The 27,349-nt window shown below is 39.6% G+C and overlaps 2 protein-coding genes across 11 annotated transcripts in view; one reads left to right on the top strand and one right to left on the bottom strand.

Annotated features, from left to right (window-relative positions):
- LOC124305271 (protein phosphatase Slingshot homolog 2) overlaps positions 1 to 22,515 on the top strand; it is a 183,024-nt gene extending 160,509 nt beyond the window's left edge. For 8 of the 10 annotated variants that reach the window (XM_046764502.1, XM_046764501.1, XM_046764498.1 and 5 more), the window contains 4 exons: positions 16,973 to 17,167; positions 17,681 to 17,950; positions 18,114 to 18,673; positions 19,074 to 22,515. In XM_046764502.1, coding sequence (XP_046620458.1) covers positions 16,973 to 17,167; positions 17,681 to 17,950; positions 18,114 to 18,673; positions 19,074 to 21,199 — 3,151 coding nt within the window. In that variant the 3' untranslated portion in view covers positions 21,200 to 22,515. The other 2 variants (XM_046764508.1, XM_046764507.1) reach the window with 2 other exon arrangements.
- Positions 22,516 to 24,540: 2,025 nt separating this feature from the next.
- Positions 24,541 to 27,349, bottom strand: LOC124305278 (uncharacterized WD repeat-containing protein alr2800-like). Its single transcript, XM_046764521.1, has 5 exons — positions 27,069 to 27,349; positions 26,769 to 26,958; positions 25,896 to 26,097; positions 25,218 to 25,412; positions 24,541 to 25,079 (listed from the first exon to the last, which is right to left on the bottom strand). Exons 1-5 carry the CDS (start codon positions 27,241 to 27,243, stop codon positions 24,924 to 24,926), a joined length of 918 nt encoding a protein of 305 aa, XP_046620477.1. The 5' UTR covers positions 27,244 to 27,349; the 3' UTR covers positions 24,541 to 24,923.

Here is a 27,349-nt window from a genome sequence, read left to right as displayed (position 1 = left end):
AAACTCTGAACAAATGTTTCTCCAACACGTTACTGTAACGTATAAATTTCTTTTAAACGATGATCCTTATCAGTATTTGCATCATTGAACTTTCGTCTGTCAGAGACGAAATTACAGAGTCGCCCTTCATACACGCATTATAGTCTAGTCGAGAAGTGAGTTTTCTGCGAAAATTAGTTACAGGTCTCGTAAAAATATGAGCGATAGCTCATTCGATCCGGAATCACAACCCGAAAAAGGAGTTTTTTGGATTTTTTCTGCCGATGAAAATTACGATTGTTATTAACAAAAAACTAAAAAAAAAAAACGCCCTTTCGTTTTTTGGCTATAACTCAAAAATTATAAGTGATAGCGAAATTTAAAAAAAAGATCCTAAAAGAGGAGGAAATTTCCGATGAAAAACTCCGTACTCCCGGAATTCTAGCTCCATTATTTATAATTTTAATTTAACGCTGAAAGTAGGCTTCCGCGCGGCAGTTTCAGCATGCGCGCGCCGCCACTATAGAGAGTACTGCACATATAATAATTTTTTTATGTCATTTAATGTTTTTTTAAAAATTTGAACAAATTCAGGGGTCATCTAGAGACTTCAAAGAATACGGTCCCGTTGGAATTTTATGTCTATCTCAATTTTTCAAAAAGTTATGCAATTGTTAAGTAACTAACTTTTTCCGGGTTTCCGTTATTAAAGAACCCGGTATAAAAGTTTAAATAATAAACCTAAAAATATTTTGCTTCTTGGAGCCTTTTTTTATAAGCATGCTGAATAATATGACGTCATAAAACTTTTATAAAATTTTTTATTTTGTTAATTATGAATTTTCACAGTAACAAAAAATGGAAAATTCAAAATATTGTTGTTAAAAAATTTTTTTTTTCAATATGTTAAGCTATCACTGATTTCAACTCTACTTTATACATCAATCAATACCAGTTTTAATTTTTTGATGTCATTTGTTTATAAATTTTTTATAAACAAACTTATAAATTTACAATTTTTCAAAATTTTTTTTTTACCATATGGTTGTAATGTAGAAATAATGATTTTTAAAAAAAAAATTTTTTCTTAAAAACATTATCTTATTGTTGTTAATCGTTTGTCTCATTTTTTCATTACTTTAATAAATTATTAAGAAATCGTTTTTTTTCTAAAAATCATCATTAACATTTCTCAATAGAATAGCAAAAAAAATTTTTTTTTTAATCAACAATTTGTTCATTTATTTATTTAACAATTGATTATAAACTATTTTTTTTATTTGTTATAATTTTTTTCTAGAAGATCAAAAAATCACAAAAACAGCTACCTGCAACAATATGGCAAAAAAAATTTTTTTCTATTTTTAAAAAATTATCTTGTTTTTTTAACACGGCTAAGTCCAGCGCTGACTCGATTTGTTAACTAACAACTTGCTGTAACTTTGCAACTATTGCAGATACAGTTTTCGACCTTCGAGTCATTTTTGTGCAGCATGAGTTGAGCTTCCTAATAAAATTTTAACCTAACGTTTATCAATTATAGTTTACTAATTACACGCTTTTATTTACAAACGTTTACATTGTCCATTCCTTACAACCCTTATATCTCATAAACAATTAATGTTACGACAAATATGCTTCAAGGCATTCTTATCACCCGATTATTAAACTATTCGAATATATTTTTTTTATATTTTTAATCTTATTTGTTTATGAGATTTTGGAATTTATCATCTGTAATAAATAAAAATGATTTTTCACGTAACTATTGCTTATATATTATTTTGACGATTTATTCCTCATCTCCTCTATCCAATTTTCTTTCCAAAAAGAAGACCATAAAATATGTTATAATTGAAGAAAAATTCCAAAATCTCATAAACAAATAAGATTAAAAATATAAAAAAAATATATTCGAATAGTTTAATAATCGGGTGATAAGAATGCCTTGAAGCATATTTGTCGTAACATTAATTGTTTATGAGATATAAGGGTTGTAAGGAATGGACAATGTAAACGTTTGTAAATAAAAGCGTGTAATTAGTAAACTATAATTGATAAACGTTAGGTTAAAATTTTATTAGGAAGCTCAACTCATGCTGCACAAAAATGACTCGAAGGTCGAAAACTGTATCTGCAATAGTTGCAAAGTTACAGCAAGTTGTTAGTTAACAAATCGAGTCAGCGCTGGACTTAGCCGTGTTAAAAAAACAAGATAATTTTTTAAAAATAGAAAAAAATTTTTTTTGCCATATTGTTGCAGGTAGCTGTTTTTGTGATTTTTTGATCTTCTAGAAAAAAATTATAACAAATAAAAAAAATAGTTTATAATCAATTGTTAAATAAATAAATGAACAAATTGTTGATTAAAAAAAAAATTTTTTTTGCTATTCTATTGAGAAATGTTAATGATGATTTTTAGAAAAAAAACGATTTCTTAATAATTTATTAAAGTAATGAAAAAATGAGACAAACGATTAACAACAATAAGATAATGTTTTTAAGAAAAAATTTTTTTTTTAAAAATCATTATTTCTACATTACAACCATATGGTAAAAAAAAAATTTTGAAAAATTGTAAATTTATAAGTTTGTTTATAAAAAATTTATAAACAAATGACATCAAAAAATTAAAACTGGTATTGATTGATGTATAAAGTAGAGTTGAAATCAGTGATAGCTTAACATATTGAAAAAAAAAATTTTTTAACAACAATATTTTGAATTTTCCATTTTTTGTTACTGTGAAAATTCATAATTAACAAAATAAAAAATTTTATAAAAGTTTTATGACGTCATATTATTCAGCATGCTTATAAAAAAAGGCTCCAAGAAGCAAAATATTTTTAGGTTTATTATTTAAACTTTTATACCGGGTTCTTTAATAACGGAAACCCGGAAAAAGTTAGTTACTTAACAATTGCATAACTTTTTGAAAAATTGAGATAGACATAAAATTCCAACGGGACCGTATTCTTTGAAGTCTCTAGATGACCCCTGAATTTGTTCAAATTTTTAAAAAAACATTAAATGACATAAAAAAATTATTATATGTGCAGTACTCTCTATAGTGGCGGCGCGCGCATGCTGAAACTGCCGCGCGGAAGCCTACTTTCAGCGTTAAATTAAAATTATAAATAATGGAGCTAGAATTCCGGGAGTACGGAGTTTTTCATCGGAAATTTCCTCCTCTTTTAGGATCTTTTTTTTAAATTTCGCTATCACTTATAATTTTTGAGTTATAGCCAAAAAACGAAAGGGCGTTTTTTTTTTTTAGTTTTTTGTTAATAACAATCGTAATTTTCATCGGCAGAAAAAATCCAAAAAACTCCTTTTTCGGGTTGTGATTCCGGATCGAATGAGCTATCGCTCATATTTTTACGAGACCTGTAACTAATTTTCGCAGAAAACTCACTTCTCGACTAGACTATTACCAAAACTGGTTGGATCGTTTCGCGTGTTGTGCAAACACAGCCACGTACGGGAGCTCTTCGAATTTAATTGCTTTTTGCTCGCGTGCGTGAAACACACACATGTAGAAAAGTCATAAGTCCATAAGAATACGCGTGTACAGCGTGAGCTGAGATCTGAAGCCGATACCGATGCGTGACTCAAGTCGCAGAACCAACGAAGTTTCGAATCGGTGGCTGGCAGCTCCTCGTCCTTCGCCATCAACATTTCGGGTTATGTAGGATCGTATAAATCCGTCATTAATGTCGAGCCAAGATTATGATACGAATGCAGGGGGATAGGATTGGGTTAAAAATATCGAAAAATGAGAAATCGAAGAGCTTCGATATTGTGATGTCGAATTTTTAAAGAAGCGAAACTTGATGTATAGAATTGAAAAATGTTGAAAGTCGAAGAGGTAATATGGAAAGGTAAAAGATTAGAAAGATCAGAAGAGATGATGTTAAACTGTAAAATCGTCATCTATATTTCGCCTTTTTTATTTTCTATTTTCTATCCTGGAACTTTCCACATTTTTAAATTCTACGAATAACATTTTTGCGTATATGAAAAATCGACGATACGGTGCTTCTATCAATCGGCAATTATGATTTTTTACCTCTGCCTGGCGAATATATTCGGGTGCTTATAAGTCGAGGACGAAGAGAGGAGAACAAGGAAGAGCAAGTATTTGGTTTGTTAGCTAGACTCCGTGTGTCTCCCGTGTGTTTGACTTCGTTAGGAGTCGCATTCAACTGTTCGTCGCTTCTGCTGTTGATGTTGTTGTTGTTTGTATTTTCGTTTTCCTTAATTTTTCCTTCTTTTTACTCGTCGCCTTTTTATTTAATTGTCTATCTTCCTCCCCTCGTCTTCCCTTACAGTCTCTATAAATAAATACCCAGCTGTATCGGCCACCGCGCAACATCGCGCACAGCCTTCATTTAAAACTATTTATATTTCACACGAGGCGCGTGTATGCATACAATTACCTCGAGTGATCACAGAAGTTGAAAAGCCGAGGTTTGACTATTCAACAGGTTGATTTTTCGGGTGGGGAAACCCTCTTGTTTTTCAAAAGATTTGTCGAAACGCTGTCGCTTTCATCCTCCACCGTTTGACGAAAATTTTCCGCAAAATCTCTTCTTATTCTTTTTTTCTTTTTATTTATTTTTATCTTCTACGAATTTGTAGGTACTCGCTGTTGCCAAACAATTTCCGTAGACTAGTTTCGGTGATGTAGAACAGTCGGTCTATTTCTTCTTTTCTTTTCTTTCTTTTTTTTTTCTACCACCACGATTCGACCGTGGAGCGCAGATTCAAGGCTAGAATCTCTCGCCGACTATGTACGGAGGTTTCTGCTCTGGTGGTCGCCGGCCTAACTTGGACTCGTGGCAAAGCGGCTGCAGGGGCGTCCCGACGCTTGCGGGGAGGATGCGACGGCCAGCGTCGCTATTATTAGCGCGCCTCGTGGTCCCGACCTCCAAGTCGCTGGTGGACCAACGCCCGCGCCTTGTATGGACGCGTCGCGACGCCACCGTTTGCCAAACTTTCTATCCAAATTCACGGAAGCTTGACCGTGGCGAAAAATCGGGCATTTCAAGCTTCTTCCTCCCCTTTCGCCACTCGTTCGACTAATGTAATGAAATTTTTTTCGCACCCCAATCGCGCTGTGAACGCCTTCGCAAAACTCTGTGAAATGTCGTTTTGCCATCCTCGAGTTCTAAGGTCACGGATTACGGATAAGGTGGCGATTGGTCACGCGTAGCCAGTGCGATGTATCAAATTCGTATCTCTTCTCCTCGGTTCTACTTGTACCGGGAAAATCTCTTGAAACTTGAAAATCAACTACGCATGCGCCAAATAATTCAATCTCATTGGTCGGCGAAATCTTCCCGCGGCGATATTCTTGTCTGCGATGCAGGCGGGCCAACCTACGCAAAATGTGTACGATTGAATTTTTAAAGAGCGTAAGCATTAAATTCCGACCGTTCTTTGAAGAATCAACCTTCCGACCCGATAACAAATGCTTCCCCAAACCTTTCCGAGTCACCACCTCAATTATTTGAGATTCTAACCTCGAAAATTCGTATCAGCTACGTCGCCGGCAGAAACAGAGTTTGACAGCTGAAACTCGGGTTGGCCAGCCTGCACGAACAGCCGATAAAACTCGCGCATGCGCGGTTGATTTTCAAGTTTCAAGAGATTGTCCCGGTATGCTTCACGTTATACGTATGACTCGCGGTAAATCATCTAGAAAATCGCAAGCCCGAAGGCGCGGTAGTCGCGCAAATGTGATAATAGGCTTTTCATGTCAGCTTAGCAGGCCGCACCTTTCGGCCCATTCAGTTGTCGCCGGGAATTTATATGTACAAGTGCGATTGACGGAAGGTGTTGATGAAACATATTCAGGCAGTCGGATCGGATTTTTCACTTGAATTACTCTATACCTCGCAATGCCTGTAATTACCTGGAGGAAATAGTTGAAAATACACTGACTAATTGAACGAATTACATTGCGATAGGTGGCAAATATTGTCTCCTGGGCGTGCCGATACTTTGATCTAATGGGTGCGACCTGGAAACAGCGTTTCGACTTCATCAAGGTCGATTAACATTTTACGCAGTATTTGTAACAACTTCGTTCGATGAACCGATTCAGCTTCACTGCTTTGCTCGCCATGCCCGCTTTGTGTATGGCTGGCATTCCGTTTGGAGTTTTGCGAACACTGAGAAAAGTTTCAATAAAACAGGTATCGTTAAAAAAACTGTTTGAATATTGTTGGAATTGCAAAAAACGAGGTACGCGTAACCATTTTGCGCTATCGTCGATCCTTTTTCGGTAATTGCAACGCAAAATCAGGTTGTTCGGTTTACTCTACTTTTTTAGTTAAACACGGCTTTAACGTCAATTTATTCTTGCACAAGCATTAAATTTTCGCAGCAGTTACAAGAAAATCTAGTAACAGTGATCGTAATGAGAAAGAATAGTAACGGATACACGGACTTTCCGGTAACAGCTAAAAAACTAATTTTCATTTTCTACCTAAAACTATATTTTTCGAGTGTGGTAAAAAATGAAAATAGTCAAGGACTGAGCGGTAAACGGAGCTAAAAATTTCTCTCATGGAATCTTGCCTTCTATTGCGTGAGCGAAAAATGGACGCTGGGACAGGTTGTTTTCGATCCTTTTATTTATTCATTTTTTTTTCTTGTTTTTCTGGTGATCGATCTTGAAGCGACAGACAGACATCCTTGCGCTTGTAAAACGTTGGAAATCTCGACGCCCTCGGTAATATTTACGAGGGCCACGGAAGGCAAACGCATGCAACGTTAAATGGTTCAGGTATTTAATGAAAAAGTTGTCGTCGATCTCGAGATGCGTGATACCTTGGCTACCTGCTCTGTTATTAAATATTGCAGAATACCTACGTAAAGCGTTTGAGTTACTTTCTCGAATGAATAATCTAACAACGTGAGGTATACCTACAAGAAATTAAAGGCCTCCTACTTGAAATTCACCATTCGGTTTCTTATGATTTCACCAGCTCAAGTTAGTTTACAATTAGCCAAGTGTTCAACCTACGGCGGTTGATCTGTTTCAGATGAAAAATCTAGCCCTGAATTTAATCGAGATATTGCAACGGTCAGAATTTCACTGTCGGATTTCAGTCAAAGTTTCACGAAATTCATATAAAAATTCGTTTAATTCACGGACGGCGCCGACTTTTAGGTCAAATAGTACAATTTACTTTATTTTTCATACGCAAATACGGTCACGCCTTCTCATAACCGAAAGTCTAATCCATCAACTGGATTGAGACATTTTGAGAGACGTGTTTCCGACCTCCGCTAAAAAAAAACTGCTAATTTTAGTGCCAATTAGTCATTTTACCCTCCGTACCTGCCTTAGGCTCGTAACGTCGAGCGAAATTAATCGACTAATGGATGTTTGTCGGTGTTCGCGTATCTCGAGGCAAAGTGACATGTAACGAGTGCAAAAATATAATTGAGTTGTGATACGAATTCTCCGACATATAGTCGGGTAATTAAACGAAACCCTACTCGGTAGTCAATCAAATTCTTCAATCAACGTCGGCTAGTTTCAAAGCCTGTGGAAAATTCTCTGAAACCCGAGTAAAGATCACCCAGACGAGACTTGAGAAGCATCCTTTCCTCGTTGGGTTTTTTTCTTTTTTCATATCTTTGTGCCTCGATCGATAGTGTACGAATCGTCAATAAGCTACACAACTCGTCGGTTTTCGTATGCGGAGAAAAAAAGGATCGTACGAAACAAATGAGTATTGGATAGGCCATAAATATCATCTCGTGCAAGACTCCCAGGTCTTTGACGAATACCGCTGGAGCACTGCACAGTGTGCCCGCAGTCTCGACTTCTTAACTCTCTACGTCTTGTAACTGCATTTACCATTTACTGACCGCAGTATAAGGCGTTTTATGTCTCGAAGAGGAGGATGAAAAACTTGTCTCCTCCGGCACAGTGTGCTACTCCACTCACAGTCGAAGCCCAGGATACCAGTATTCATTCACCGATATGGAAAAACCAGTCGATTCATTCGGCCAGGACCGGGCTGGCGAACCGTCTCGTTGTAACCCAAGCCTCAGAAATGCATCTTGAAGAGTATTATTCGAGCGTTGATTACTGGCGGCACTTGAGATATTTTCACCGTTACACAGTCCGGAAATTCGCAGTTCTTCAAGTTCCTCTCGCTGTTACCATCAACGGTTAATTATCCTTCTCCTTTTTCGTACTTGGCGAAGTACTAATCCGACAATTCGTTGGTTCTTCAAAGCTCACGTTATCTACTTAACGAAGAGAATATAAGAAACGAGATATCGACGCGTTGGTATCTGCAAATCGAATATGCGCACGTGCTGTGAATCAGATTGATCATTGATACCGTTTGTGCTCGGAATAAGGCGAGACAAGATGGGACTGGACGGTTCTCTGTATGGGTGGGAAGGAGTCCCTACAAGGCTTTTGTCACGTGACTAGTGTCACTCCGTACGCAGGGTCGAGGTATCCCATTCATCAGTTCTTTGCCGGTGCCATGCATCGCGACACTTGGCACGGTTAGATTATCTAGGCTTGATACGAAACGCGAGGATCTCGGTCGAGGTGACCGGAGGAAATCCCGCGAAGGTTGCCAATTACCATTTCAATATTTTATCATCACCAAATCCACCGTTCTCTTCACGGTTGCGAAAAATGGACTGCTTTCCTGAGTTTGCAACTGTTTCACCGAGCACTAAAGTTGAAGATCCGAAGTATTTTCTTGACCGCGAATCGGAGTGGTGTTCATGAAAGAGGCTCTCTGCTTTGGTGGTCTCCATTTGACACGATTAGCTGTCCGGAATCTCTGTCTCGTTTTTAGTCTGACTTTTGCACCGGGGTAAACGAGTGACCTTGACACGCGGTATGAGTCGTACTTGTTCCTATGTAATACCAACACAGATAAAATCTGTTCCACTGGCAAGGCCGCGTCTCATGCGGGTAGTTTTCAAGGGCGAACGTTTGACGACGCGAGACCGCGTTTGCAGGACCGTTATTTTTATCTTATCCACGTTTTGGCCACGTGTGTCGTCGATAGATCCTAGTTTACCGACCCAACGCCCCAAATCTCTCGCCTAGCAGACAGCCAACCACAAACGCCACTACGTTATATTAGTGTATCGTATTTCTTGATACTTTTTGGAACGTGCTTTACCAGTTATCTGACCTTGTTTGGGGGCGGTTCCTATCACGCGGCACGAAGGGCGTTTCGGGTTTCGATGAAGATCATCTTTGCTAGGGGGGCGTATCTGCGTTTTGATAAAAGCCCCAGTGATCGACGTCAGTCTCTGGTAACGTGTAATGCGTATACTCGATTAACCGTTTACGACTTACCAACAAAAAAAAGGTTGGCAGGCGAAAACTATCCAACGAAGCTTGAATTCCATAATGGTCCACTGCGATTGTTGCGATAATTGACGATATTTGGTTACAATTAATACGAAATAACCCAAGGAGAATTGCCGTTTTTCCTCAAGTACTCTCTGCCGATCAACACTAACACAATATTCAGCTATGGGTGGAAAAAGTGAACCAGTGGAAATCTGGCAATGTTAGATTACAATCGGATTCGATTTTTTTCCTTGACGTAAACTTGAGTGTTCCGTTAGCCTTCAAAGTTGTATCGTCGGACGTCAAGAGGTTCAATCATGTAAAAGTATCTATCGACCGATGGCCCCTTACACAATTAATAATTCACGAATGACGCTTATTTTGTAATCATCTAAAACCTCGCGCCGATTAAAAGAAAAAGAAGAAATCTCCCGTACTTCAATCTCTTACTCCTTTAATTGCGTAAGGCGTTTTAACGCACTGCGCATTATTGAGTCATCAGAATGGGACTTTATTTGGTATCGATAGATTGGGCATGTCGTTTGCTGTATCAGAATTTCTTATTTCTCAATCAACGGCTTTTGCCGCTACGCCGTTTTGCTCGACGAAGCTCGACCCTGAATACAGAAGGCAATGATCGCTGATTCTCGTAACACTGTCAACCAATTTCAGTCTCGCACAGACCGTGCAGTCAGTTAATGGCTTACGCAGCATACGATGCATGTATGCATACGTAACCATTTGACGACGTTGTTTCGTTGTTGCGTTTTATTTACCTTTCGCTCGTAGCAGTCATCCGCTGCACGTCGGCCTTTGAATGGAACCGAATGAGATAACTTCCGGCTAGCATAACCGGCGGCGCTTCCTATCTATCCCACGATTAACGCAAAGACCTCTGGTCTAATTTTGTTCGACCAAATTCCCTCGTTCTTCACGTATGAAAATTATCCATTTCCCACTTGTCACCCAGCAAATATCCATCGTCCTGTCAGCGCGGCTTCTGGCAGCCCGCGTTTGCCTCGAAGCCGTCTTATAACGCGGCCATTCTCTGTATCTGTTTCTCCCATTCTCCGCCGCTCGGTTATTCCGCCCCCGGAAATACAGACAAATGACGCGATCCTCGGTCCCGTTTCGATGGCAATCTGGCCAATGACTCAACCGGCAACTCCCAATGGCCATATTAATTTGGCAATGTCCTAGTTTCACGGTGCGATATAACTATACCAACCTCTTCTCATTTAGGACGTGCTAATCGACTCCTAAGGATTTCGGAGCACACACAGTGTTACCAAAATACTGCTCTCAGCCTTGGGAAGACCGAGGTCAAAGCAGGTGGTTTTTTCGATTGGAATCCGTTCGTCGGTAATTTCGGAAAAACCTATTCCTCTTTCTTGGTTTTTCCTCATTATTATCCCTCGCTGCGACTCAGGTGCCTGCCTTCCTTCCTTACAAACGAAACACACGCGTTATTCCGTTCGGTATCTCGCGAGATACTTAATGATCTCACCTAGTGTACGTAATCCCGGTACTGGAAAATATGTCGATGGGTACCTGCTCGGCGTCGTATAGGTACCCGTAACTTCAGTGAAAGGAAACTGGTCGATTACTCGATGCTGCTGCAATGACGGCATTGCATTCAAAAACAGCTGGTGACATCAACTCGCACATAGCGTAACGTATCGCGTGATCAAGGATACTTCTATTCCGCGTTTTTCATCCTTCGAACAAGTCTAGGGTCGAAAACGCGAGCGGGTCGTTCGAGTTGGTCTTGATGTGAGTACACCTCGCAAATGCCTCGTTCAACGGCGTTCCTCTTCTCGTTGCATGACTCCTCCCTGAAACGTTATCTTTACCCTGGTGTTATTGCCCGTTAAAAGGAATTCACCGTTAACCGACGGTAAGGCCTTTACCGCCACGCCATCCACGAAGAATGAACGCCGTCGGCGGAGCTTGACCCGGTTTCGTGAGATAAGGATGCTGCGCTGCAATGGACCGCAGGTTTTTTTCCTTTCACTGGATTTCCGTAGGAGACGCGTCCAAAGACTCGGTGACAACCGTCCACTATCCGCCCACGTTTATGCTTTGACGCAAACCGATATTCAAATTTTATACTTCAAAGCTTACTGCGCTCATCGCGTACGCGCGGAGATTCTCTATACGTATATTATAGTAACACGAAGAGAAAGTATATTTTGACTCATTGATCTACAAGTTTCCGGATGTGGAGAGGAACGAAACCCGCTTGAATCATTTTGACGTCGGTACAAATTTTATTCGTGTTTTTTTTTTTTTCTCTTTCTTTCTTACTAAGGACGATGCACACTCGCGAATCGCTCGTAGCCGTTCCAATAACACCTTCAAGGACATCTGCCAGCAAGGTTTTCCGTAGTGGTGCTTTTACATGTGCCTCAGTTAAAACCAGCGGCTTTGGTCCTCGTTGGGAGGAATTTTTTGCTCCTAATTTATATCTTCCGGCCGTAGTGCGCAAACTTCTATCGCGCTAGTGATCGGCCAAACAGTCTCTGGATCTTCTACGACGTGTCGCAACGTTGATTCATCGAAATATGGGGATTTTTCGGAGAATTGCTTTTAAATTTGTGTCGAATCGCTAATTTGTGGTCACTAATTAACGTAGGTGTCGAGTTGTGTTTGTTTCGTGAAAAAGACTTCGGTTTTCGGGATATTTTTCTACTACAGTTTCAGCGTATTTGATCATTTATCATCAATATTCAGGAGAGCATTTAAATGAAACATTGTGTGTAAACACGGGATTCACGCAAATATGCATTTTCATATTTCCTTGAACATTGCATTGTTTTGCAAACTTTTTACGCTTCTTCAAAGACTGAAGAATGGTAAAATATGAATTTCAAAACTGACGAAAAATTCATGTTCAAGAGCTTGATACCCACAAACGATATTTCAATGCAAAAATATCCTACTTTGATAGTACTCGATAAAAATGCAAAATTTTATTTTCTTCTTCGGTTCATTTTTACCGTAAGAAAACAGCCCGTGTTGAAACTCCCCAAAATTCGATCTCTCCGAGACAATAATGCCCCCACGTGTATATACGTGGGTACATCGATGCACGTGTATTTGGAGAGCTTGAAGATACGCGTACCCAGATGTTCGAAAAGTCTCTCGCCATCCGCGCGGTCTATATTACCAATGGATCGTGTAATACAGTACCATCGAATTATCGTTGACATTTCGAAGTACGTAGGATAAAGGAAAAGACACACTCCGTTCACTTTGAATCACCGAAGATTAAGAAAAGACAAGCAAAGACGCGGAGGATAGTTTCGAGTGGGATCTTGCTCGTCTTCCTTGCTCACCTATCTAGTATCGATCAATGCATATGGTAGGTGTTTCGGTGCGCAACCACCAACACGATGATCACCGAATGCCGAATATGGCCGTTCATCGTCATCTGTCACATTATGCCTCCTCCTCGTACTCGGCCTGTATCTCTGTCTCTCTTTTCGCGGTGCCCACGCCGCTTCTATTCTGATCTTTCTTGGTCGTCGGCAATCGTGGCATATCCAAGCAGTCAGTAAAACGTGGCCCGTCTACCGAGAACCACTTCTTCGTTACACCTCCAAGATTTTTGCGAATCGCGCGGTGATATCGAGTTTGTGAACACATCTGGTAAACCGATCGTCCTCCACGGTGCCGGTGATTGGGGCTCAGATCGTACCTGTGACGGTATCGCAATGTCATTACACCATGCTCCTTGGATTCCTCGAGAGCTTAACCCGATAGACGACCGCCCCTACGCTTGATATCATTCTCTGGCATCGCCCTGGCACTCGACCCCCGTCGACCCCGGATCGCAAGGACGACCGTCAAGGACTCCTCGCCGGTGCTCGAGAGATGGGACGACTGGCTGCAGGCGGGTCAGTAAGAGATGACTAAACGAACCTAACGAACACCGATGACGTTGCTTCGTGGATCTTTAGTGTGTATCGTAGTGTTGGTAGTGTTGCCCGTTCTGCTACGGATCGCAAGGATTCTGGCCAACAATTATGGTCCCTTCTTCGCTCTCCTAGGAGCCCTGAAATTGGCTAGGTAGGATAAACGACACGGCGTGACCGGTGCCATGTGCCTTTCCCTTACACTCTTCTTTTACCATCTCCAGTGCCAAATATCATTTTCCATCATTCGTGTTTTTCTTTATTTCGCATTACGAATCACGTGTCGCGTTGGAATTATCACGTTACATGCAAGAAACAGCACATCCGCACGATCGTGTCAACGACGGAGATCGCGCCTTCGATTTCACCGTTTAAATTCAATTCGATCTTTTGTTCGTTCTTACCCAGCGCGCCGCGCGTGGCGATGACGATCCATCGTGAGATCTACACCCAACAAATTGCGCAATTTAGAATGATCTCTCAGGCTCGAAGACATCGACACGGATTGGCGAGAGTATGGATGATAGTTTACTCCGGAGTTAACAACACGAAATCCATCTCGCTAAGGAGACTGTTAAACGTCTCACGTTGCGGCGTGTGGCCAAGCATTTTTCACATTCCTGATCAATCTTAAGACCAAGGACGACCACTCGATGCGAACGAGGAGCGTGTATCCGTGCAGCATACCGAGGATACGTACCGATTCATCCAAAGGTTTATCTCGTAGTTAAACTCCGCGGCACCTGCGCAACTTTGAATTGTTTCGTACAGATCAAGGTCAAGGTCAAAGTGAAGGTCACCCACGTCCTGTGGCAGAATGTACCAGAAGGCGTTGAACGTGTCCGAGTTTTGTACGTGTAGATCGTTGGATACCTGAATGATTTTTCTCTATCGTCGAATGACAAGCACGTGGGCTATAGATTATTTTTTGGACAGCCTTTTTTTTCCGCTAAACATTTCCTATCGCGTAAACGAAACGTTGGGCATTTCTGGCACGTAGAAATTAAACACTAAACTGTAAATACGACCACCTTTATATAGAACTGACGTAACACGCATATGTGTATACGGATAAAAGCTGGCGGAGCATTGCGCAAGTCTCTTTTCAACGTCTGAGAACACAAATTTATACTCGAATTCTCGGTTAAAATTATAGGTTTTGGGAAATCGTTTCGCGTACGCAGATGTTTCACGTGGAAAATGAAATGTGCTTTTGTCGCGGACGCTGCGATGTTTCTCGGCTGGTGTAACGTGTAACATACATAGGTAGATATATCATACCGCGGAACAAAGACGACACGTTGACAATGAAAAACATAAAAATGCTTTGCTTAAATTGGACGTATTGCTCAGACGGTACGGTCACGAGAAGTTCAAGACTTGGCTGCTTCGGTAGCCAAGTTTTTCTGACTCGAACGATTCTACTGCGAACCAATTAGGACATGCCTATATCTTGCGGTAAATCAACGGAAGTGTATTTGCTCCTGTTTCCAACTTTTTATTGTTTAAAAATAATTCGCAACGGGTGACTAAGGAAAATGTACCAGAATTTATCATTGTTTTCTTTCGCTGTAAGTCTCACCGTTCCTTGCTTACATGTTATATTATGAAAAGAGACATGCTCTTCACTGTGTATACAATGTGTACAATGATTCGGCTGACTGTGACACCTTAGCACGATTTTTGCACGAACTTTCGATACGAATTGAAAGTATTTAAAAGTAAGAATTGCTCCGTACGTTATTTGTACAGCAAGTGGTATTTTTGTTTTATGACCCGAACTTTTTCGGAATATATCCGAATTCCTCAAGAAATAATCTTAAGCTGAGAATCGTTTCTGCTCAACCGTTGCGAAATGTATATGGAAAACGAAATAATAGACAAGATATTTCCCTTGTCAAGGGGGCATATACGAGTAGATTGCTGAAAAAGTAAGAGAATTTTCAATTCGATTAAAGTTAGTTTTATTTAAAAGTATTTATATTGAGCGTAATTTAAATATTTATTAAAATCGGTCAATGAGAAGTATTGACATTAACAATTTTGCTCGTTGATTTAATTTACCTTGTCCACGATATTTCGAAAACGGCTCTATCGATTTATTGCAAATCCGGATACAGTATTCCTCAACAGTTTATACGCTATAACAGTACTTTCTGTTGATAGATTCTAGTAAAAGAAAAAATGAGGATAAAGCTTGATCTACATACTTTTGAATAAAATAAAACTCCAATCGAATCGAACAACTCGTTACATATGTAGGTACAAATTTCCAAAATTCACGCACTTTTTACCGCCTCATCCTCATATATTACACTCCTTTAATTAATAGGTTCTTAATTCCTTCTATCGGGCATTGCGCGGAGCAATTAGATTTCACTACTGAGAGATCAGTAGCACGTGATAAACGTTAAACCACGAATTTCCTTTCTGGTAGATGTTGACTCAAAAATAAATTCAGTTCTTTGAAGTTGTTTCTTCGCGATACGCGATTTATAATAAAACGTGGCGTTTAGAGGCGTGAACAAAGCGTCTGCCTATGCCAGCGGACTGCGGAAAAAAGATCGTCAAGGTTTTCCTGGAGTCCGGAGCTCTCGTCGCTGACGGCACATTGGAGATATTATTTACGCTCTATTCGCTTGAGTATTGCAACTAGGTATCGTTGTGTAGTATTGGTAAATACACATGTAGCCGATATCTTGTAACGATTCTCGGAAGCGTTTTGCTCCTCGAAGGCAACCTGCAGGTAACGAGCTTAATGCGTTTCGACTTACGTATTAACGAGTACTCGCGTATCTCAAATCTTCACGCGATATCCCTGCCTAACCTTTCAGCGGCAAAGCGGAAATTAACACGTCTCAGTGCTTCTTGGGTATCCCAGTCCGACGGGAAGTGGTTTTTCCTTAGATAACGACTGGCAAAATGACAATGTCGCAAACCTGATCGACCACCAGTGTCAGAGGAGCACGCAGTTTGCGTCGGACATTCGCGATGGAAGCGTCTAACAAGATGATGAAATTTCCCTGCGTATTGTTGAAAATAATAAGGTGATGAATATTTGCCGATTTGCTTACATACGGTATTATTTTTCGCTCGAAATATCGCTATATAGCGAGTAAATTAACTATCGCGATCGTAATTAGGACGGACTCTCCATATGATTTACGTTAATTATTCATGCGGTTGTTGCAAAATATACAGAATCAGTCGAAGAAAAAAAAAAAAAAACATAACGAATTACAATTGACAAAGGAACTGGAAAGCTTTCCACGTTTATTAAGTGGAGTGGGGTTTAACGTGTTCCAGTTCACAAACTGCATTTCGCAATTATTAGAGAAACATACACCGTGGAAAAAAAACGTCACGATTTTTACCAAACCATTATTTGTGCATGTAACCTAAAGGTTCAACGAGTTTTGTGAAAATCACTTGTCGAATTCTATTCTGTCGAAGTTAGTAACGTTATTGTAACGTTGGCAAAAAAAGTTCGCCTCAACAGGCTCATATCCCCCCCCCCCTTATGTTCAAGTGTGATTTTTATCATGAACATATTACAGACCAAACGATTTGTCTCCGAATTGAAGAAAACTATGAAAACTGCCTGAGATCGAAACAGGCCAAGTTAAATAAATCTCGCTGATTTCATTAACGATGATCAGATTATCTCGCGACTTTCGTGCATTTTGGTGAATTTCTCGTCTAAGTTTATCGTAATTTGTTGCAGGTCAGCTTTGCAAACGCTTCACAAGGTGTCCAGCAAAGCTCGAGAGCAGAACTATTTTCTCGGGGGTTTGTCCCATGACTGGGTCAATTACTATGAGCAACGGATCGAGAGTGACCGCTCGTGCCTCAACGAGTGGCACACAATGGATAATCTTGAATCCCGCAGGCCGCCGTCTCCGGACAGTGAGCGCAGCAAGTGAGTAGCGATCGGCTGTTTTTCACAAATTATATACCTTATCAAAAAGTCCGGATTATTTCCTTGGTCAAAATAGGCGATGAGAAATTTAAATAACATCACTTAGGCTCAAAATTGATACTTAGATCGTCATTATACGCTTGAAGATGATATTCTTTTTTCTACAGGAATAGTAACCTAGTGCAAAATGCCGATTGGTACTCTGCCAATATTATAGTTGCGTTTGTTGACGCTTCTGGCACCAGAATTTACTTGTGTGTATAAATAGAACATAACTTCATAGGTGTCCTTCAATTATTTCCAGTTTCTGCGTCTATTGCACTCACAATTATTTTTTTTTACATAGCTACAAGTATAATAATATGCGCGTTTATTTTATTCGATGAGTTAAAATAAAAGATAATTCTCAACAAACATAGCCAGAATACAGGTTGTAATGAGTAGATGATTCTGAAATCACATCTGCAGATGCACGGCAGATTTCTTATAATATTTATTCTTTTTTTTAACCAGACCCAGGGAAAGAGAGGAAACTGAGCGTGTTATCAGATCAACTTTGAAAGAGATCATGATGTCCGTTGATCTCGACGAGGTAACCTCAAAGTACATCAGAGGTCGTCTCGAGGAAGACCTCGACATGGATCTCGGAGAATTCAAACCATTCATTGATCAAGAAATGCTAACTATATTGGGGCAGATGGATGCGCCAACTGAGATATTCGAGCACGTTTACCTCGGCAGCGAATGGAATGCCAGCAATTTAGAAGAGCTGCAAAAAAATGGGTAAGAAAATACGTATTTTCAACGATTTAATATGCATCCGTGTTTTACTAGCTTAGATTCACTTTCCAGTCTCACGTATGATGAAAAACTCCAAAGTTTGGAATAAATATTTACCTGGAATTGGGAGTGTCATTTTGGTTAATAACCGATTATAATTTTTCAGAGTGAGGCACATCTTGAACGTTACAAGAGAAATCGACAATTTTTTCCCAGGGATGTTCAATTACTTGAATGTCCGCGTTTACGATGATGAAAAAACGGATTTGCTCAAACATTGGGATGACACGTTTAAATATATAACGAAGGCGAAGAAGGAGGGTTCAAAAGTGCTGGTTCATTGTAAAATGGGAGTTTCCAGGTCGGCTTCGGTTGTGATTGCCTACGCTATGAAGGCCTACAACTGGGACTACTCGCAAGCCCTGAAACACGTAAAAGATAAACGAAGCTGCATAAAGCCAAACAGTAGTTTCGTATCGCAACTCGAAACGTATCAGGGCATTTTAGATGCCATGAAGAACAAGGAGAAATTACAAAGGTCCAAATCTGACACGAATTTAAAGTCACCGACGATGGTCAAAGACCAAGTTAAGAAGGAAGAAAAAGTTGACAGTGTTGATACCGATAATCTACTCCAAGCACCTGGTACCGAATTAAAACGTAACGGTCAGAGGCCGAAAAGCTGGTCACCGGATGCAGAAGTTGCGGAAAATATGCTCCCTGCCGGTACGTACAATTATTGCCTTGTTCATTCATGAACTCTGCCAAGGGATATAAAAAATTAAAAACAGTTCGCAGCTTGTATTTATCGTAACAATTTTCATTTCGTTATGTAACAAGTTGCAATTAACTTCGAAACGGAATGTTATTTAAGTAAATCTTTACGGACGAAGTTGCAGTTTTCTACCACACAAAACCTAACGTGTACCATGTAAACGCATAGTTTCTACTCTGTTTTAATAGATTTTTTTTTATCTACTGTTTTCATGGTTTATACTCTCGAGCGCTAGATGTCCCCTTTTATTGCGACATTCTCATCGTCGAAACAGAGTGACAACACAAAGCCAACCACCGTACATTACGATCTCACACGGTTTCTAACAAATTGTTTTTATTTCTGTTTCAGTGTCTTTATCGCAGTCGCTTGAGAGGCTGGATAATACCGGTAGTTCGGAAATAACGCGAGAGGATTTGCTGCGCGGTACGAATACGAGTAAAAGCGCGGAAGACCAGGAGGCGAGGAACGTCCTTATGCCGTGCGACAACGGCCAATCGTACAGTGTTTCACAAAATAAAATAGTTCACCTACCCGGGCCAGACACACCGAGTGTTAAGCACAGAGTAAACGAGCTGGAAACTCAAGGACAGAGGAGAAAAGGACTGGTTTTGAACCTGACGAACCAGTTCGAGGCAGCAACCAGCAAACCTTCATCCCCTGGTTCGGATTCCGACGTTAAACCACTTTCTCAAAGCCCGCCTCCACCCTCTTGCATCGGCGAGGCGAATGAAAAGCAAGAAAACCCGGATACCGAAGAAGCGTGGGATCCGAGTGATAAGCAGAGTGATAAGGAGAGCCTAGTCTCGACACAAACGACTCATCCAACTGGAACAACACCGTCTGCAATTAACAATAGTGAATGTCTAGTCTGGACTGCATCGGCAGAATATAAAACTAACACCGATTCGAACAGGGATACTAGTTCTAACGGGGTAGTGACTATTAGTGAGAGTGAGTGTATCGCCGGCCAACCAACGGCCGTTTATCCAAATTTAATCAGTCGACGGTCAAGGAAGGACGGAGACCCGTTCAGCACGCAACTGGACAGGGTATTCGACAGGGAAGAAAGGCGGGGCGAACCGGCGAGGGATTCACCGAGTCGTCAGAGCTCCTGGAGCAGTTACGACAGTGCGGTCATAATGGACAACAATTCGGTACACAGTTCGTGGGCCACGTTGCCATCGAGAAACAGTTCGTGGGGGTCTTACGACATGCGACCTTCCGACCCGCTCGGATCTAGTGGTTTGTTTCCTTACGACAAGGAGGAAATACCGTGGCATCCTGGTACGGTCAAGAGAACGAAACAAAAACTTGAGGAAAGCACGAGCACCGTGAACAAAAGAGTCTGTACACAGGATTCGGACCCTGACGATAAGTCGGAGCGGCTCACGGCGGGTGATGAGGACGCTCCCGTCGAGGCCTACAACCCCGTTCTTCTTCATTATACAGCCTCGCCAACTCCCAGGCGGAGGGACTCGCCTCCCACGCATGAATCTAGTCCGAAAATTGGAACTGTCAGGGAGTCAGCAAGCTCTGCTGGAGGGATAGACATTAAACCTGGAGTGACGAGCGTTAGAGCGCTGGGAAGATTGTCGACAAGCGCACCAGCTCCCTCGTCATTGTCCTCGGAATCGGACCTGCCCTCGCCGCTGAGATCGTGCAGGTCTGAGAGCGAAACAAACTCACCGTGCGTTGTGAACACTTCGCAATGTCCCTCGGTGATGCATCACAAAATGGTTTTGGAAAGTTTGAGCAACAAATCAATGTTCAATAAGCGGTGTCTCTCCGTCGACGACTCACCCGAGTTCGAATGCCCCAGGAGTAGTTCTGGCATAGTGAAGAATCTTAAAAAAGAATTTGAGGCCAAGTCAACGAAGCCTGAAAAGAGCCCTGAGAATAACGAGCCTGTTGAAGTATTGCCTAATACTCGGCAAAAAAAGGATAACAAGATAAGGAGCTTGCCGTCGTCTCCCGTCATCGCTCATAACGATTCGAAGATCCGATGCGCGTCGGTAAACGGTTCTAAGGACAAGGACAAGGACGCGAAGAAGCAGGATGTCGAATCACCACAGCCGGAAACTGCCGAGGATTTATCCGTGAAAGTCCTGGTCGGAAAATACGAATTTGCCAAGCCAGAACCACGAAGAACCTCGGAGATACAACTAAGAGTTCACAAAGATAAGGATAAGGATAAGGATAAAGATTCAATGGAAGTTCACCCACCAGCCAAGTCTAGAATAGCTCCGGAATTGTCGAGGAGATCCGCGCCCATAATGATAAATCATTCGCCTCTATTTCCCGAGGCGCCAGAAGCGCCGGGAAGGCCGCCATCCGTTCCGTCACCCAGCGTCGTTGTCGCAAGCGTCGTTGCAAAGGCAGCAAGCAAAAAGCAGCAGCAACACGGCAGATCACATCCTTTGGCTATGCTCCGAGTTAGACCCAGGCACAGCAGTCCGGTTTACAACACTATGTAAAGAAATACTTAAAGGAAAAAAAAAAAACGGAACGTTGACTTCGTTATTTTTATTTTTGAATTTTCAAATTTATACATGCTGGTTTATTTGTTTTTTTTTTCAATTTTTTTTTGTTAAACTTTACTCTTATTCTCTACCATAGTGATGTAGAGGAATGTCGTAGCTATGGAGTTACATGCCCTAAACACCCCGGGAGTATGTTACTTGTAAAAAGAATTATCGTGTGATCTCTTTATTATGTATGTATGCCAATACGCTTTGGCTGCGAGCTAATGACAATGGCTCAATTATTAATTGACAGAGCCAAGGTGTATCTATATCTGTTTCAAATTGATATTACATGTTTTTCGTGTCAATGATATTTTGCAAAATTTGAATCATCTTCGTTGCTCTTATGATTCGAATTTATGTAAAAAAATAATGTAAGTAATTGACTATCTTTCTATCGCTATAACAAATAGCGAAGCATTGAATTATCGTCACCCTTTTTTCTCTGAGACACGATAATATTACAGAATATTGGTGATTAAGCACTGAACAATAACCGCGAAAATTTGCAAATCACCAAATCATTTGCAAGGTCGATCCAATTAAGGTGTAAGTTAGATTTGGAGCAACCTGAAAGTGAAACAGGTCAGATATCTTGGCTCGTATACGTTCACTTAAAATAAAATAAGCTAGAAATGCAACAATACAGTTATATGTATGATTATAAGCGAAGGGAAAGAGGTCGTGTTAAGCATGGAAGTATGAAAACTAGTATTCCTATGTCATCTCGTCATAACTCTTAGTGGGCTTGGAATCAAATAAGCGTAGAAAAAAAATATGGTGCGATATGTTAAGGACAATTAAATTACCAATTCGGAAAGAGGAAAATATAATGAGTTTTCAGAATCAGGAGGCTTTGATGTTGGTCAAGTGGCGAGCGCTCGGACAGGCTGTGAATGTAACGTCTGAGCCTCGTGTGCTTTGGTATATACTGTAATGATTTTCTATTAGTTTAATTTTTTTTTCTTTGTTCTCTTTTCGTTCCCACTTGTTTTCTCTTATCGGTTTGTTTCCAATTTTTTTTCAACTGTAATTAGTTTCTACTTAATTTCTCCGTGTGGAAAAGTGATTCACCATTGATCGTTCGACATGAAATAATAAAAAAATTTTTTTAACCGTCATGTATTCGGAACTGAACGATTGCACAGTGATGAAAAACGACTATGAGACAATGTAAAGAAAAAGAGAGGGAAAGGGAGAAAAAAAAACATCGTACACTGTTTAATAATTTATAATGACTAATGTGATTAGAAGCACATGATGTGAAGTGCATAGCGTTTGGGAATGAGAGTAAGTAATTTAGCTAAACAAAGTTTGTGTAGACGTTGTGTATGTTGAGTATGCACTGTGTGACTGAAAAAAAGTAATCGAGGCAGTGAGATTAAGAATCATTTGATTGAAAGAAAAGAGGTTTTTTTCGATTCTAGGATTATTTATCCATGTAAATATTTTTAAATATATCTAAGTTCCTTGTGGCTCTCTTCTGGCGAATCGAGGAGAATAAAAGATTCAACGGAGTTAGGTTTTTACTTTAAATCTGTGTATAAAATAATAAAGTAATTACCTGTGTAGAGAAGATAGAAATATTAGCTGAATTTAGAGGCGAGCGAAAAACGTAACGAGAGAAAGAAATGGAAAATAACGAATTTAAATTTAGATAACTCACGCTGTATTTAATAATAACTATTTCTTATTAATACTATAAGAGATATAATATTATTTACTTCCAATACGGATTTTTGTTTTTTGAAAAATTTCAATAATTTTTTTGTTTCTCTTTCGTTTGTTAACTTTGAAAGCTTATCAACAGCTTGTATTTGTCAATGTAAATATAAATTGTACGATTTTTCTATCCCAATGCTTCAACTATTTGCGTATTTCTTAATTATCTCATATTATTATGATCCTATACACTTGACACTCCTGTTACTTCTACATCATTGTAATCTATACCCGGAATAATTCGACTCAGTTTAGAAATTTGATTCATTCGAAACCAGTGTCCTCTATATTTGTTACAATCATTCAAATTACATTTTGTATGCCAAAATTTCTCAACGGAAAGTACGCTTCATATGTAAATCTTGAAATATGTACAGTAATTAAAAAACAAGCAAATAGAGCAACGATACTTAAATTTGACAACACAAAAGCCCTTTTTATTGAAAATCTAATGTTTGAAACATATCATCGCGATTTAATTTAGAGACGAAATTTTGGAATAAAGTTGAAAATTTTTATATGTCTATACATACATACATCATGTTTCTACTTTTTACGCATAAAAGTTCTGTTCCTTTTTTTTTTGTGTTTAAAGAGTTTTCAATTCGCGCTTCACTATCAAAGACCAATTTTATACTATACAAAACCTGAATTCGACAAATTTTAAACTCTACTATGACGCATAAAACTATATTGACTAATATATCTTATATATATATTTTATTACCACGGTGACGTCTCAACAGAATAATGAAACAAAATTTTAATGAACTTACAATTAGAATATCTGATCGAACGCGTAGTTGAACAAGATTGTCTCAATTTAAGGGAAAGAAATCAAAACGAAATTTCCGGGAATAATGGCTTACTACAGAAATGAGACATTTTTCTCCATTGGAGCAAATTTCGGCCAATCAGTGTTGATCGATAAGCGTTTAAACAATTCGTGTCACTATCGATGCCGACAATAGTTCAGCATGTAAAAAGTTACATGCTCACATGAAGTATGCACCAATGTCATCTTTCCAAATTTACATTTATCACCCTATATATGTCTCGTCTCGTTAACACATTTCACGCTATTGCAAGGCGGACTGATTTGCTCTTATCTGCAATCTATAGCACGGATGCAGAATGAAAATAACTCCCATTTGTAAAAGACTATGTATACTATCGAATTTTTACAAATTAAAAGAACTTTTTTTTTTTTTATAAATCTTTTACCTCCTCGTCCAGAGTCAGTTGATAACTGACAACAATTCTTAGTGCGTAGTATTCGACTATAGTAAGTTTTTTATACTTAACGATGAATTGATGCGCTCATTTTAGGTACTCCCCTCTCCCCCCTCTCACCCCACCTCGCGGTTTCCTTTCCGTCATTGCCTTCGATTCCTACCTTTGTTCCCAATCGCTTAAGTGTGTGTTTAAACAATAATAATGATAATGATAATAGTAACGATAATTATAACGATAATGATAGAGAAAAATGAAAGAAAATGAGTAAAAAAAATCTACTGTCTTAAAAAATCGTGCGTTGTTCTGTATAAATTTTGTACCATAGTTTGTATTAAATAAAATACATTGTTCATTGCTTGAGATACAGTAGTTTTTTTTATGCATATAGAAATAATTACTAACATTTCAATAAGCGTTTGTACTCGTTATAATGACGATTTTACAAGATTTACGTGTAACATAGTTCTACTTAGTGTTTTGCTGTTTCGCAGTTTTAAACGGTTGTTGTTTTTCAGTCTTATCTAGTACGAGAATGTTCGATGAACTAAACTGATGCTCGCTTAACACATCATTATAGTTGTACAACAGAATATTTATCTCGTCTAATTCAAAATAGAATCTTATCGGGCGAACAATTTTTGTTGCAAGTTCTATTTTTCGCTTTTTTTCCGCCACCTCATTGGCGTACAAGTTGACAATAATTGTGGATAATAATTCATTACCCAACATCAATTTCGTATATTTTTTTTGCGGAGCAAAAGGCCATCCTTGGTAAAAGGGGCATATCATTTATCTTCGAGCGTTTAATGCGCTTTGTAGGTCCGATTGCCAAATCAAACACCGCACCAGGAAAATTTCTTATGCATCCTACAGTCTGAAAAAATAAAAAGGAATTCATTATATTGTGAAAAGAATATTGGAAACATTGATACAGTATAATGTATAAACATTGTATACAGTATGCATGGTTTTTTTTATCTCTTATATCAACAAAATCATACTCAATCCTTACCGTATGCGAACGCAAATCAACTACCCTCAAAAGATTGGTCACGCCACCACCGCAAATAATAAATAGATTATTTATGTATTTTCCGCAGTACAGCTGTGAATTAAAAACATCCGGCTCGATGGTGACCATTAATTTTCCCGAACCGTAATCCCATAGTTGGAGAGGGTTTTTGCGTTGCCATGCGCAAGTTAGAATCTGCATGCATAAAATTGTGATCTTTCCATGATGACACGAGAAACAAAAGTTTTTTTACCTCTGCGCTAATTTTCCGCCGCACTGAGAAAAATTTCATTTGTTAAAGTAACTAGAAGAATAAAAAACAGATTGTTCGGTTTACTCTAATTTTTCAGTTAAACAAGGCTTTAACGTCAATTTATCGTTGCACGAGCGTTAAATTTTCGCAACAGTCACAAGAAAATCTAGTAATAGTGATCGTAATGAGAAAGAATAGTAACGGATGCTAGAATTTCCGGTAACAGCTAGAAAACTAATTCTCATTTTATACCTAGAACTATATTTCTCGATCGTGGTAAAAAATGAAAATAGTTAAGGACCGAGCGGTAACCGGAACTAAAAATTTCTCTCAGTGCGTATATTTTACCCTGAAATTAGTGCTGAACGTTCGCGAAGTTTCAGTCAGGTCGCGTTTATAACTTATGGCTAAGAACCAGATTGTACCTCCTTCCCAGTTTTGCTGATATCGATGCCGTCGCCGCACATATGAACTCCGGAAATATGTCGAGTAGCATAAGGCTGCCTGGTATCCCAGAATTGTACGGTATCGTCCCATCCACCACTGATAAGTTCATGTGCTGATTTCGGGTTGAAGCACGCACAAAATACGCGCGAAGTATGCCCATTCATCATGTCAGGTGCGTTGCTGTAAATTTTGTATCAAATATGTATAAATCAATTGTAAATTGCGAGTATTCCAAAATTTGATGAGATTAATAGTGGACGGCTGAGAAGGGGGGATGAATTTTGGGAGCTTATAACTCTACTAGAAATTATTCAATTCGATTGGGGGTTTGTTTAATCCAAAAGTACATACCTCTGTAGATCGAGTTTCATTTACATATTTTTGTCTTATCAGAATCAATTAATGGGAACTGTATCGTTGAACTATTTCGCTTGGCGATATACTTTACTTATTAGACAGTTTATCTTTTGCTGTGATCCGAAATTGTGTTAACACGATGACGACGGTTCGAGGTTGAAATTCGATTTTACTAACAATATTTCTAACTCTTTTAGAGGATAAATTATCCAAGAATACTATCTCGAAATTTAAAGTAAAACGGTTTCACCGTTTTTTGAGACATCGTCGTCACCGCATAACACGTCACTTTGGGAAGTGGTTGACGTTATTGTCAATGCCAATGCTTCTCTTCACCACTTCTACTTAGGAAAATACGTAAACGAACCGCGACCTACGGCATAGTTTCGAATCAAACAAACCGCAATCGAATTGAGTGTTTGTCCGTCGAGGTATAAACTCTCAAAATTACCCCCAACGGTTTCGGTCAACGGTAGATGGATTTGACTATTTACCTGGCATGAAATACTCGTTCCTGTATTTTGGTTTCTTCGTCGTAAAGATAAATATTTGTATCGTCACCAACGGTCACAAACTTTGGAAGAAACGGATGGTACCCCAGGCCTAGTGTCTGCCTTCTTTCTCTTATCGTGTAAAGGCACTGCCCAGTCGGATAATGCCAGCATTTTACGCAGCCTGTAGCATCTGTTGAATGTGGAGAAAAATTGGGAGGTGTTGAAAAGCGAGAAATTCGAAAGACGCATCAATGCCGCAAACTGAACACGAGGATTCCTGTGCGAAAATCGGGCACTAACATGTTGCGGTCAGCGTTTGGGTTATCGGATAAGATCTATTAACGGGTCGGTGTCTTATAGCAGTTGTAGGTCCAGGATGCTGGCGCATTTCGGCGTCCCGAAGAGCCGTTACATACTGGCCCGAATTGATTTTGAACATTCTCACTGTTCCGTCAGAAATCCCTGCCGCTAACATCTCACACTGTTCCGTGTAAGCGATGCACAATACGTCTTGAGACCCTTCCCTGCGGTGTTAATTTCAACGTAACAAATTCACCAACTTTCTCAAAGGATATTCTCAT

This window comes from Neodiprion virginianus, chromosome 5 (genome assembly GCF_021901495.1).
Source record: "Neodiprion virginianus isolate iyNeoVirg1 chromosome 5, iyNeoVirg1.1, whole genome shotgun sequence".
NCBI classification, from domain to species: Eukaryota; Metazoa; Arthropoda; class Insecta; order Hymenoptera; family Diprionidae; genus Neodiprion; species Neodiprion virginianus.
The sequence above is the reverse complement of the archived record's forward strand: the minus strand, read 5'-3'. Positions and strand labels throughout refer to the sequence as shown.